At 49.0% G+C, this 13,885-nt stretch overlaps 1 protein-coding gene across 1 annotated transcript in view; it reads right to left on the reverse strand.

The window, feature by feature from the left end:
* The window catches only part of LOC127183929 (sodium- and chloride-dependent transporter XTRP3), a 44,121-nt gene that overhangs the window by 13,473 nt on the left and 16,763 nt on the right, over positions 1-13,885 (reverse strand). Inside the window, exons 3-7 of the mRNA XM_051140060.1 lie at positions 12,675-12,766; positions 10,209-10,436; positions 6,222-6,332; positions 5,099-5,340; positions 3,903-4,065 (exon numbers count right to left, since the gene is read on the reverse strand). Of these exons, the coding sequence (XP_050996017.1) occupies positions 3,903-4,065; positions 5,099-5,340; positions 6,222-6,332; positions 10,209-10,436; positions 12,675-12,766 (836 nt within the window). The remainder of the gene's footprint in view (positions 1-3,902; positions 4,066-5,098; positions 5,341-6,221; positions 6,333-10,208; positions 10,437-12,674; positions 12,767-13,885) is intronic.

Here is a 13,885-nt window from a genome sequence, read left to right on the forward strand (position 1 = left end):
TCTTCTTCTTCTTCTTCTTCTTATTATTATTATTATTATTATTATTATTGTGTGGTTTGAATGAGAATGGCCCTGATAGTCTTATATATTTGACTGTTTGGTCCACAGATGGTAGAACTGTTTTGGAAGGAGTAGGAGGTGTGGCTGTGTTGAAGAGGATATGTCAATAGGGTTGGCTCTGAGGTTTCAGAAGCCCATACCAGACCCAGTCCCCTCCCTCACCCATCCCATATCTCTCTCCCTCTGCTTCCTGCTTGTGAATCAGATGTGAGCTCTCAGCTACTGCTCCAGCATTCTGCCTGTGTGCTGCCAAACTTCCTGCCATGATGGTCATGAACTCATTCTTGAAACTGTAAGCAAGCCTTCAATTAAATGCTTTCTTTGATAAGTTGCCTTGGTCACAGTGTCTCTTTACAGCAACAAAAAAAAATTAACTAAGACATCTTCTATTCCATGAGCAAAAAATATCTTTCCTGGCGCCATCCTGAACTTCTTTCATTAACATTTTATATTTTTTATTGTCAACATCTCTCATCTCCTTAATGCTATTTATTTAGAGCTCAAACAACTTGATAGCAAGGAATCTAGTCTAAAAAATGATGAAGCAGGCTAAGTGCGGCGGCCCCGCCTGTAGTCCCAGCACTCGGGAGGCAGAGGCAGGTGGATCTCTGTGAGTTCGAGGCCAGCCTGGTCCTCAAAGCAAGTCCAGGACAGCCAGGGCTACACAGAGAAACCCTGCCTTGAAAAAGAAAAAGAAAAAGAAAAGAAAAGAATGTGCCACGTTTCCTTATCCATTCTTTGGTTGAGGGACATCCAGGTTATTTCCAGATGTTGTGAACATAGTTGGGCAAATGCCCTTGTTTTATGATAGAACATATTTTGGGTCTAGGCCCAGGCGTGGTATAGCTGGGTCTTGAGGTAGCACTATTCCCGATTTTCTGTGAAAGTGCCAGATTGATTTCCAAAGTGGTTGTACAAGTTTTCACTCCCACCAGCAATGGAGGAGTGTTCCTCTTTCTACACATCCTCGCCAGCATGTGCTGTCACTTGAGTTTTTTATCTCAGCCATTCTGATTGGTGTAAGATGGAATCTCAGGGTAGTTTGGATAAAGAAACTGTGGTACATTTACACCATGGAATGGTGTTCAACTATTAGAGAACAAGGAAATCTTGACATTTGCAGGCAAATGGATGGAACTAGAACTGATCTTCCTAAATGAGGTAACCCAGACTCTGAAAGACACACACGGTACATACTCACTTATAAGTGGATATTAGCCCAATATAGGTGTCCTCTGAAAGACGCCACCCAGTGGGAGATCGGGTCAGACACTGGGGCTCAAAGCTGGTCTCTGGGCAGAGCACTGAGAGTTGTAGGGAAGCGTGGGGGGATGGAAGGTCCGGAGGGAGCAGGAGCTCCACAGGGAGACCATCAAGGCCTGCAGATCTGAGCACAAGGGGGTCTGCACAAACTGATGCTCGAGCCAAGAACATCGCAGGCAGAGAACCAATGAAATGCTGACTCTTCCCGTGGGTGGAGAGCGGTCGGGGGGGGGGGGGCACTGCTGCCGAACCGCTGGCATGCACTCTGGGGGGGCACTGCTGCCGAACCGCTGGCATGCACTCTGGTGACCATGATTTGGTCACTACCCCTTGGCAAGACGAACTAGTGGGCACACAGAGGAAGGGGATGCAGGCTATCCTGATGAGACCTGATAGGCTGAGGCCAGATGGTGGGGGAGGAAGGTCCTCCCATCAGAGGCCTAGGGGAGGGGAATAGGCAGAAGAGAGAGGGAGGGTGGGAATGGGAAGACAAAAGGGAGGGATAATAATTGGATGTAATGTGAATAAATTATAATATTCATATATCTTAGATATAATGAACATATAGTAATATTCATTAACAAAAGAACAATAACACAAAAACAAACAAACAAAAAGCTAACTAAGTGACATGCATAGACATTTCTTTAAGAAGGTACGGGGCCTGTAGGAGTGGCTCAGCAGTTAAGAGCACCTGGCACTCTTTCAGCTGACCTGGGCGATTCGAGCAGCCACACGGCAGCTCACAAACACCGGTAACTCCAGTTTCAAAGGGTCTTGTGCCTTTCTCTCACCTCTGCCAGTACCAGACACACATGCAAGCAAAATACTTATACATGTCAAATAAGATAAACAAATCTGAACTTTTAAAACAGACACAAATAGCCAGCAAATATGTGAACACTACATGTGCATTAATAATCTTCAAGGAAATGCAAATAAAAATCACAATATTATTGCAAAGGAAATAAAAATATATCGTGTCAAGGAGATAGCAGTACTTTCATTCTTTAAGAAAACTTTTCTTGATAATTCCTTTTAATTTTTTATGTGCGTTGATGTTTTTGCTTGCATGTATATCTATGTGAAGGTGTCAGATCCCCTGAAACTGGAGTTACAGACAGTTGTGAGCTGCCATGTGGGTGCTGGGATTGAACCAGGATCCTCTGGAAGAGCAGCCAGACGACACTCTCAACTTATTGTAACATCCCTTAAAAAGAAAAGAAAAGAAAAGACACCAGGCTATGAAAATAACCATGAGAGAGGGAACATAGACAGAACATGTGGTATGTATCCACAAAGGAAGACTATCCAACAACAAAAGACCTGAGACCCCGACATGTGTCAAGTAGACAGAAGTGCAGGTGTCATGAGAAATGAAACAAGTCAGACGTAAGAGGACAGACACGGCATTTTCACACTCATCTGTAGAAGCTGATGAGTGAATCCCAAAGAAGATGGTGAAAGTGGCAGTGAGAGAAGAGACAGAGGTCAGACTAGAGGCACAAAAACACAGGCATTAGAAGCGCCATTAGTGCTGCTGTCTGATCTACAAACAAACAAACAAAAACAAAAACAAACCAAAAAAGAAAACCCCACATGACACGTAAAATAACTATAAGAGTCAAAAAACCCTTAATGTGTGAGGGGACAGAGATGCTAACAGCATTGGCTCGGCTGCCATGTGTTTCATAGTTGTGCCAAGGCGTCATAAAGCCTGCCATAAGTATAGATGAGTATCACGTCAATAAGTAGACTTTTAAGACAATGTATGTATACGGGCACAAAAAATGTAACAATTTTATCTACTACGAGTAGGAAAAACTTGATATTAAATTCAGGGATCTTTAATTGTGTCCTTAAAGTTTTTATTCTCTAAAAAAAAAAAAATCTACACACTAAATGACAATAGGGTCTGCAGCGTACATTTGAGAAATGGAAATATCAGTGCTTCTGTGCTGGACAGTTTTATGTCAACTTGACAAACTAGAGTTATCTAAAAGGGGGGAACCTCAATTGAGAAAGTGCCTCCATAATATCTTATGGTGGGCATTTTCTTAATTAGTGATTGCTGGGGAGGGCCCAGCCAATTGTGGGTGGGGCCACCCCTGGGTTGGTGGCCTTGAGTTCTATAAAAAAAACAAAACAAAACAAAATAAAATAGGTTGAGCAAGCCATTGGCGAGCCAGTAAGCAGCACAGCTCCACAGTCTCTGCATCAGCTCCTGTCTCCAGGTTCCTGTTTGAGTTCCTGCCGGGACCTCCTTCAATGCCCACGTTGTGGTGGCCATGGTGTTTCATTATAGTAATAATAACCCTAACTAAGACAGTGTGGTACGGCAGACCTTCCCCTCTGCCTTCTCTGAGTTTGTGAAACTTCAGCAGAGATGAGGGAAGGAGGGAGGACTCAGACTCTAGGGGAGCTCTCCAGGGGAAAGGGTTCCTAGTGGCAGCTGGGAGAGCAGGAGGCCAGTGTCTGCTTCAGCTGCTGCAGGGACAGTAGTTCAGCGTCCTGTCCTCCTGCAGGTCCTCATGGACTGTGTGGCTAGAGTCAGTCCCCACCCTGCCCAGGCCTCTTACCGTGCTCAGCTCAGACTCCAAGCTGCAGTTTCTCATGTGTGGGAATACGGCGCTGTACTTGTCTGGGTAGGTGGATGCCAAGTAGGACTTCACCTCCTCCAGGTTGCTGGCTGTCAGAAAGCCGTCCTCAAGGTCGAAAGAGTTGGTCAGCAGGAGAATCACCCTGGAGAGCAGACCGTCACCTTGGCCGTCGTGACTGAGAGGCCACTGGCTCCAGGGCCTAGGAGGAATGTGGCCCAGCACCACCCTCCAGGCAGCTTTTTCCCTCTTGCCCAGTGAGGAGGGGGACTCCAGACTGGCCAGTCTTTGGAAGAACTCTGGGTTCCTGTGCAGAAGCCTGGGATCTGAGCAGAGATGAGGACAGACACTGCCTCCTAACAGGCTGTTTACCATCTGGATAAGATGGAACCAGGTGGCATGGTGGAAGCGTCCTGTGCCCTATAATCAGATTAGTATCCACTGGTGGTGACAGCACTTGAGTGGGGCTAATATAGCAGTTGAAGAACTGCTTAGAAATAAATCTAGAATGACTTAAACATATTTACTTATTTTCAGACAGGATATCCCTATACAGCCTTGGTTGACCTTTAACTTGTTATATAGACCAGGCTTATCTCAAACTCAGAGATCTATAAGCCTTTGCCTTCACAACGGCGAGATAAAAGACATGCACTACTACACGTGTATTGGAATTCTTAAACCTGATTTTAGATCACTGTGAAAATTAAATTATTTACAATGTATACTGACTTCCATCAATTTAGTCTTATGTAGGTGACCATCCTACTGGACACCTTAGCATCTGAAAGATGGTCCTCTGTTTGACGGGAGCCACGGACAGTAGTGTAGTTTCTGAGACTTGGCTAGAGAGGTCTCGGTTATACTTGAGATGGGAAATGGGACTGAAGACACCAGCATTGTTTGCTCAGTACCCTCCTCTGCTAAGTGCAGTGACCGCCTTAAACCGCTTACTCCCTGCAAGGCAGCCTTAGTTTTATGGCCCCTCAGTTTCTGGTGCTACAGAAGGTCAGCATTGGCTATTGAGAAAAGAGAGCTGAACCTCACACTGTAGGCCCCCACACTGGTTGGTGACTTTTGTCTATCCCTTGATTTCCCAGTCGCCCTTTCAGCTCAGAGCTTTGGAACCTTGCCTTCCCCCTGGAGGCCCAAGGCTCTGAGGGGCAGCTTAGACTCACTTGTTTAAGCAGTTTTCATAGTTGAAGGTGGCCTTGAAGCCATAGATGGAGAAGGTCACAATGCTGGCAAATATGGAGGTGGAGCTGTTGATGATGGATACAATGATGGCGTGCTTCTGGCAGTCGTTGGAAGGCTCATTGTAGCTGGCAAAAGCAATCAGGCTGCCAAAACCCAAGCCCAGAGAGAAGAAGATCTGCGTGGCTGCATTGATCCAGGCCTTGGGGTTGGCTAGCTGCTCCACCTGGAAGGCCAGTAGGGATAGGACTGAGGAATCCTGGGCCCTATCTCAAATTCTCCCTCCCAGAAGAGGGAGGCTCAGAGATGGAGAGGAAATTCCTTCTAACACACAGACAGTCAGGATGGCCTGGGGCTGGATCCAGGTCTCTGTCCTAGACTGTTTCCAGTGTGTTCCCTGACAGGTAAACTACTCAGTGATCTTCCTGACGGACAGACAGGTGACACCCAACCCATGGTGAGCGCAATGGAACATTATATGTTCTAATAGTGAAAAACACATGAAATCCCTGACTCACCAGCCAGGCACTGCACTTGTCAACTGACAGAAATTTAGGGGATGTGATCTGGATGTGGAGTCCAGTCCGAGGCAACTCCAGCACTGACACTTAGGGCATTTGGAACAAGGCTGTGCGTTTGGGAGGGTGCTACAGTCATCTGTTTCCAGCTACAGGAATGTGCTCTATTCCAATGCAATAGCACTACCACTTAACAATGCTGGCTGTGGTGACTGGTACGAAAGGGTTAAATAGGGGATCATGGCAACATAGAGGGAAAGGGTCTGAGGAAATATGGGAACAGGTAAGGGAGGTGACTGGAGTGGTGCCCTGGTCCCCAGCTGAGCAGAAGGTGTGGACAGGGCTTGGTGAGACCAGAATGAAGGCACAGGCACCAGTCATCAGGGGCAGCCAGGGCAGTAGGAGGAGACAGACGGGGGATTTCACTTCTGGAATGCACAGTTCAGGGGGAGTCCAGGCCCCCAGGATAGCTGTAGTTTGGCTTAGTCCTGGACTCACACCAGCCCTGCTTATTTCAGATCTCACACCCTTTCTCTCTCTCCTACCAGGATCCCAGAAAGGGACGGCCCCCTCCCCTGGCAGCCCATACCTTGGGTGTGAACATGTACATCAGGCCATTGGTGGCTCCATGGAGTGTGAGGCCGCGGACCAGGTAGACAATAAGCACACAGTAGGGCATCAGTGCGGTGAAGTAGACCACCTGTGGGCACACAGGAACAGAAGGAAACGGCTAGAGTGGTGAGGACGGCAGGGCACAACAGCCCCCACAAACATCTTATTTCTTTGGTGTTAGGCTGTATACACAGCTGCTGCTGAGAGCAGCGGGTGGCACTGATCCTGAGTGTGGCCTGGAGAAGGGAAGTGTGGGACATGGCTGCCCACCTCTGCGGCCACCGTGGGGTTTCTTCTTCAGTGGATTAGAGGTAACAGGGAGCCAGGGCGCTTCTTTCAGTGCTCCTCCAGCCCCTCTGCTCGAAAAGAGGCCGGAGAAGCCTCCCTAATGTGTGGGGGTCTCTCTAATATGGCTCTGAGCTTCCTGGGTCCTAAGAGAAGCAGGAAGACCAATTATTTACAGATCTATGTTGTCTCTAAAAGGGAAATTAAGTCACTGGCTTGGGGCAAAGCTGGCTCTCCAGGGTAGGGTCTGAGGGAGACCTGGCCGGCCAAGGGGGAAAGCAGTGGGAAGCCACGTTCCCACAACAAATGCAGTAGCTGGGACTTGGTTCCATCTTTCATGAAATGTCTCATTATTTCGCTGAGCCAATCTTCTCTCCGTATTGACATGCATCGTGATTTCTAAAAATTTATTTATTTATGTTCTATCTTCCTGTACATCTGCATTACAGAAGAGGGCATCAGATCCTACTATAGATGGCTGTGAGCCACCATGTGGTTGTGGGAATTGAACTCAGGACCTCTGGAAGAGCAACCAGTGCTCTTAACCACTGAGCCGTCTCTCCAGCTCCATCATCATAATTTAAGAATGCATTCTTGGTTGCTTTGGCGGGGCAGAGCAGACTTGGGGTCACCCCGACTTTTGAAAGACCTCAGAGAAGGAACTTTCAGATGCGTATCTGCCTAACCTGAGTGGGAAGTTTTGTGTACATTGCTTCCTATGTATATTATGGATTCAGTGGTAAAGCAAGCAAACAAAAACAAAAAATAAAACAAAAACAAACAAATAAAAACCCTTTTTTGTCAAGTTTTTTTTTTTTTTAAATTGGTCTCCTTTTTGGTTGAGTCCACCTCTAAGAAACAGCTGGTGCCGGGTGGTGGTGGTGCACACCTTTAATCCCAGTACTCAGGAGGCAGAGGCAGGTGGATCACTGTGAGTTCGAGGCCAGCCTGGTCTACAGAGTGAGTCAAGGACAGCCAAGGCACACAGAGAGACCCTTTATCAAAAAAAAATAAAAACAAAAACAAAACAAAAAAAAGAAACAGCTGGTGACCCCAGTCTCCACGTGCTCGCGTTATGCTCAGTCTTCCGTTCCCTCCGTGCCATGGCAACATTTTTCATGAGTTTTTAAGGCTGTCAGAGGGACATCGGGCAGAATGAGGGGCATGTGTTTACCTGCTTCTTACACTCTCAGGGACTAATGAGCCCAGGTGAGCATCTAAGACAGCAATCCAGATAGAGACGCACAGGGATAAGGATCCTCTGGGCAGTGTTGTGAGAGAAATTCAGGGACATGTAGGGGGCCTGATTTGCAGCACGGGCACTTAGGGGACACTCAGGGAAAGCTCTGGAGTTTTCTCCCCCACCCAGTGGAGGGATATTTCTTACAGGCTTTCTGGAGCTCTCGCCAAAATGGCTACCTTTTCTCCCTGTGGGAAGGATGGCTGGACATGTGGTCCAGCTTAACCTATCAGGAGAAATAACTTCTGATCAATAAGTAAAAATTCAGAGAAGAGCAAAAGATTTTTAACAGAAAAGGAAAAGGCAGCATCCTTAACAAGCCCAGTGCCCTCTCCATGGAGCTGCAGGGGCCTTTCTGTCAGGGAAGACGGATGGTGAAGATTGGTGTCATCGTGTCTAGACACCACTGAATGTCACAATTATAAGAGGCCTGGGCAGGAGAGGTCGGCTTCAGTCTTGAAGGGCACAGATCTTTTGGGTCATGCTTGGTCTAGGTTGGGAGAGAGCAGTTGCTACAAAGTCTGAGATCAGTTGAGAAAGAGCCCCTGGGCTCCCTGACCCTTCTGCTCAGCTGTGGGCAGGTGCTTTGGGGATAAGGTGCTGGCCACCATGGGGACCAAGAAACCTATGTAGTGTCACACCAGGCACAACGTGGAGGTTGCTGGGCAATATCCAAATGGCACAGGTTGTTCTGAGCTTGTTGCCTCATGAAAACCATGTCAGTGCTGGAGAAGGTGGCTCAGGTGATGAGTGGGACACAGGGGCTCAGGGATTCCCAGAGAGGAAAATCGGAAGTGACTAAGTCACAGAAGACATAAAGAGAACACTCATGGGCTGTGCCACCAACATGATGGGATGTCCTTGGAGTAAATCTGGGCGCTGTCCTGTCTCTGCTGTCCCTGGCCGTGATCTTGGGTGCTGTCCTGACTCTGCTGTCCCAGGCTGTGATCTTGGGTGCTGTCCTGTCTCTGCTGTCCCTGGCCATGATCTTGGGCGCTGTCCTGACTCTGCTGTCCCTGGCCGTGATCTTGGGTGCTGTCCTGTCTCTGCTGTCCCTGGCTGTGATCTTGGGTGCTGTCCTGACTCTGCTGTCCCAGGCTGTGATCTTGGGTGCTGTCCTGTCTCTGCTGTCCCTGGCCGTGATCTTGGGTGCTGTCCTGACTCTGCTGTCCCTGGCCGTGATCTTGGGTGCTGTCCTGACTCTGCTGTTCCTAGCCGTGATCTTGGGTGCTGTCCTGACTCTGCTGTCCCTGGCTGTGATCTTGGGTGCTGTCCTGACTCTGCTGTCCCTGGCTGTGATCTTGGGTGCTGTCCTGACTCTGCTGTCCCTGGCTGTGATCTTGGGTGCTGTCTGACTCTGCTGTCTCTGGCCGTGATCTTGGGCGCTGTCCTGACTCTGCTGTCCCTGGCCGTGATCTTGGGCGCTGTCCTGACTCTGCTGTTCCTAGCCGTGATCTTGGGTGCTGTCCTGACTCTGCTGTCCCTGGCTGTGATCTTGGGTGCTGTCCTGACTCTGCTGTCCCTGACTGTGATCTTGGGCGCTGTCATCACTTTTCCTAGCTAAGCCTTTTGGGGTCTCATCACACATGTACCCTGAAGGCCTGTTGCCAGAATGTGGCCAACTATGGGTTTGCTTTGCAGAGTATAGAACATTCACTCCAGCCTGAGCCAGGGGCAGGTGTCAGAAGCACAGCAGATATGTTAACCTTAAGAGGAGTAGAAACCTGGGCACCCCACATGCAGAAAGGGCTTAGGCAGACAAAGGCCGAAGCCAGGCACTGTGACACTTCCCTGTTCTGCAATCCTAACACTCAGAAGCCTGAGGCAAGAGGATCACTGTGAGTTTGAGGCCAGTTTTGGCTGTGTAGTGATTTCAGGCCAGCCTGGACTGTATAAGGAGATACCTTCAAAATAAAAACAAAAACTAAAACTAAAATCCCAAACCACACAGCAACACCAACAACAACAACAAACACAAGCCAAGGAAGAATAATCCAACAGTTCTAGGTGTCACTGAGTTCCTAGAAGGACTTTGAGATGCGACCCCCACCTGTCAAATTCAATCATACAACAAGGTCACTGGAAGTGAGCTCCTCCGTCCATGGCAAAGCCTTTCCTTAGAGTAATAGCTTTGGCATTTGACGGGGAAGGACTGAAGTGTCAGATATTTAAAGTTCTCCATACAATGCCCTGGTATAGCTGAGGTTGAGAGCCGCCTGGGCCTCTCACTTTAGACTCAGGGTTACAACTTCAGCCACTTCTGAAGACCTTCCTTCACTATCCGCTAGCAGAGGGACGTGCCAGTGTGCCCATGTCCCCTGCCCCGGCAAGCCTCCCCTTCCCGACCGCAAGAGACAGCCCCAGCACTGAGCAAGGCCAGTGCTAAGACGCTTCTCACCCAGCCGCTCAGATGCAGCACCGTCACGCTCCCCAGCTCACCTTGCCAGTTGACTCGGTGCCCCGAAGGATGCACAGATAGACCATCAGCCAGGCCAGGGTGAGGCACAGCGCCGGCTCCCACTGCACGCCTCCGTTCTCCTGGATGGACGGCGAGATGTTGAGCGTTTTCCTGTACCAGAAGTACTGCGTGGACGAGGCCTTCTCACACTCCTCATCGTAGCCGGTGCGATTGCTGTTCAGTGGGCAGACGGACCATGGCAGGGGATCCTGTAGGCGAGAGTCAACGGAGAGGCGAGGGGAAGGCCACGGTCTGGGTAGGGGGATAGGAAGTGGCTTTGACAGGAGGTTTTACACCTAGTCCTGCGCACACAGGCTAGTCTGTTTGCTTTGAGCAACAGAGTGCAGAGTGGAGGCTTCCGGGCCTACAACCTTCAGAGTCCTCATAGCTACCTTTTGGCCCTATTCAAAACCAGTTGCAGGGCCGGGGAGATAACACACTAGTTAAGAGTACTGGCTGTTCTTCCAGAGGACTCAGGTCTCTGTAACTCTAGTTCTAGGGGATTTGACACCCTTTTCTGGCCTTTGCAGGCACCAGGCATGCATTTGGTACACTGACAAACATACAGACAAAGCACCCATACATATAAAATAAGATTTAAAAATAAGCAAAAAAAAAAAAAAAAAAAAAAAAAATCTAGCTGGGAAGATACTTGGATGAGGTTCTGGAATGGGGAGTCGGTTTGGATGGAGAGAGGCCACAGGAAGGAGGGTTAGTGAAAAGCAGCAGCCGAGGAACAGGAGCCCTCACAGGCTGAAGCTCAGTGCCCTCCAGAGCCAGCAGGACGAGTTGTCCATTCTCGGGACTCTCTGCTGGGTGCTCTAACCTGCTCTGTCTCACATATTTGGCTGCAAACCTGAAAATACCTTAGTTTTACCCAGGCTCTCTGGGGTCTTTGGCATCAGGCTTTGGAATGTCCCTGCCAACGTACATGCTGTACAGAGAAGCTCTAGGGCATGTGAGAACAAGGTCAACAAAACAACTGAGAAGTTTACAGTCCTCCTCTCCCCTCATCTGCACCGGAAGGTAAAGATAGGGTCTCTACACCTGCGTGGCTGGCGGCATCTGCTGAGGACTCGCCCTGCCGTGAAGTTGAGGTCTGTAGTTTGTAGCTTGTGGGATTGGACAAAAGCTCTCAGCATATGAGTGTGGTATGTATGTATGTGTTTGTGTCCATTGATGTTTTGCCCACATGTATGCCTGTGTGAGGGTGTCAGATATTGGCATTACAGACAGTTGTGAGCTGCCATGTGGTTGCCGGGAATTGAACTGGGTCCCTGGAAGAGCAGTCAGTCCTCTTAACCACTGAGTCATCTCTCCAGCCCTATTTTTTGGTTTGTTTGTTTTTGTTTTGTTTTTTTGAGACAAGGTTTCTCTGTGTAGCCTTGGCTGTCCTGGACTCCCTTTGTAGACCAGGCTGGACTCCAACTCACAGACTCGCCTGCCTCTGCCTCCCGCGTGCTGGGATTACAGACTTGTGCATGAGTGTAGATGTATATGTATCAGGGCGGTGCGTGGCCCACAGCAAGCGTAAGTGAAGGGCTGCTGTGTCATTATCCCATGACCCTGGAAGGGGAAGTCCACCATCCTACGAAGTATGGAATGCATGGACATTAAAGTGGCATTTCCTAGATCTTTTTCCCGACTTTCCATCTGTGAGAAGACTGGGATGGAGGCAGCTGCTAGAAGGGGAGTGTGGGCGGTGGGATCAGCACCTCTGAGCGTGACAAGGCTGATGGTGGGGAGCACAGACCATGAGCTGTGAGAAGGAGGAGTCTTTATCTTTACACAACTCCCAGTGTGGAATTGTGGTCCTTCTCTTTATTTCCACAATGCCTAGATCCTTCCAGAGTATCAGTGACAAGAATTTGGACAATGCACTGTTTAAAATGTCTGTTATTGAAAATAGCTCCCATAGTGTTACGCCTGGCGTTATTCCTTCTAGATGGACTTTTAGGATTATCAGAGTCAGCTTAGAGCCAGAAAGATGGAAGGACAAGTGGTAATGGCAAAGGGAAGAGACAGGGACAGGACAGGAGACTGAATAACCAGTTCAGCCTCACAGGGATGATGCAATCATCCCATAAGTCCTTGCCACACATTTTCTCCTGAGTCTGGCATGAGGTGTTTGGTAATATTTTCAGGACACTTCCTGCATCTATTCCAATGAGAGCTGTGGACTTGCTCCCCAGAAATGCGTGTGTGTGTGTGCGTGTGCATACACACACACACACAGTTGTTGCATAACATGGTTTTACACTGTGACAAGTAATAGATCCATGTTCTAATGTCCCAGTTGGTTTGAGATGCATGGCCTCCCCTCCTCTCTCCCCTCACTGAGAGGGCTCCTTCAGGCTGGTGCGCTCATCCCCAACCAACTCCCCACTGCTGAGCATCCCCGAATCTTCCACCCTTTTCTATGCTGCTCTGGCCAGAGGTTGGCTCACCTGGAAGGAGTGGAAGAAGTACCAGAAGCCCCAGGCATTGATGACATTGTAGTACATGGAGAGGAAGAAGGACACCACCACACTGGCCACGCCTACAAGCAAGCAGAGGGCCAGCCTGAAGACCAGATGTCCGTGACCTAACCAGTGGCACTTGAATAACGGAGCTATGGTGACATCCCAAGACAAGAATACTTTTCCTTCAGGTTTTCATTAGACCTGACATCACACCTATGACCTCCCCCTAACCACTGTTCATCTGGATGGGAAACTAACGATAGCTTTTGACATCTGGGTGTCAGGGCCTGGGCTCAGTACTTTGTGTGCCTTTAGTTCTCACGAAAGTATCATTCTCATTTCAAAGGGCAAACTACCCAAGTAGAACTATGGAGAAGTGCCAACTGCACGCCTGATATCACACTTTCTCCTCTGGAGGCTGAGTCACTGGAGCCAACCTCATCCGTGTGGCAGGAGTGTGAGATGAGGGCGGAACCCTGCCTCCAGCCTGGCCTGGCCTCTAAGGATCCCACAGTAGCACTGAGAACAAAGGGAAAGCTTGCTGTTAGGTTGCTCTAAAGTGGACTCACACTGGCCCTTAGGAGTACCATCCTCACTCTTTGCCATCCCACATGTAACCAGAACAGCTGTAAGTTGTTGACCCTGGGTGTGGTGGACTATACCAATATCTGGGATTTCTGGCCAATATGTGAGGCCAGTGCACTGTTGCCTCAGCACACTCTGTGATGGCCTTCATAGCTCTTCACAGTGAGGAAGCAGTTTGAAGATGACTCCAAATGCCCCTGACTCGTTTCTTCTAAAGCTGCACCAGGTCACATCAGATTAACCCTTCTTTATTCCTGAATTATTGTTCAGCCTTCCCACCTGCTCCCCTTTCTGGGGATTGAAGGTACACAGAACAACCATGGCCACCCTTGGCCCCAGATCCTGGACTTTTACAAAGCAGGAGAACCACATCCTGGAGGTGTCAGTGCATAGTGATCGAAGCTCACTCTGGAAGGGTACGATGGGCCACACCTGGTGTGCATAGGTACCTTGGCTTCTGCACATAAGCATCAGTCATGGTGCCGCAAGGCCCCCAAGTGGTGTGGTGAAGATGGAGTGTGCTCACACACTCGAGTGCCATTTTCAGCATCAGGCAAACATTAAGCATCCTCAAAAGGTAGGTGGCTGGGCTGGATGGACATCTCTGTGTC

This window comes from Acomys russatus, chromosome 32, assembly GCF_903995435.1.
Source record: "Acomys russatus chromosome 32, mAcoRus1.1, whole genome shotgun sequence".
NCBI classification, from domain to species: Eukaryota; Metazoa; Chordata; class Mammalia; order Rodentia; family Muridae; genus Acomys; species Acomys russatus.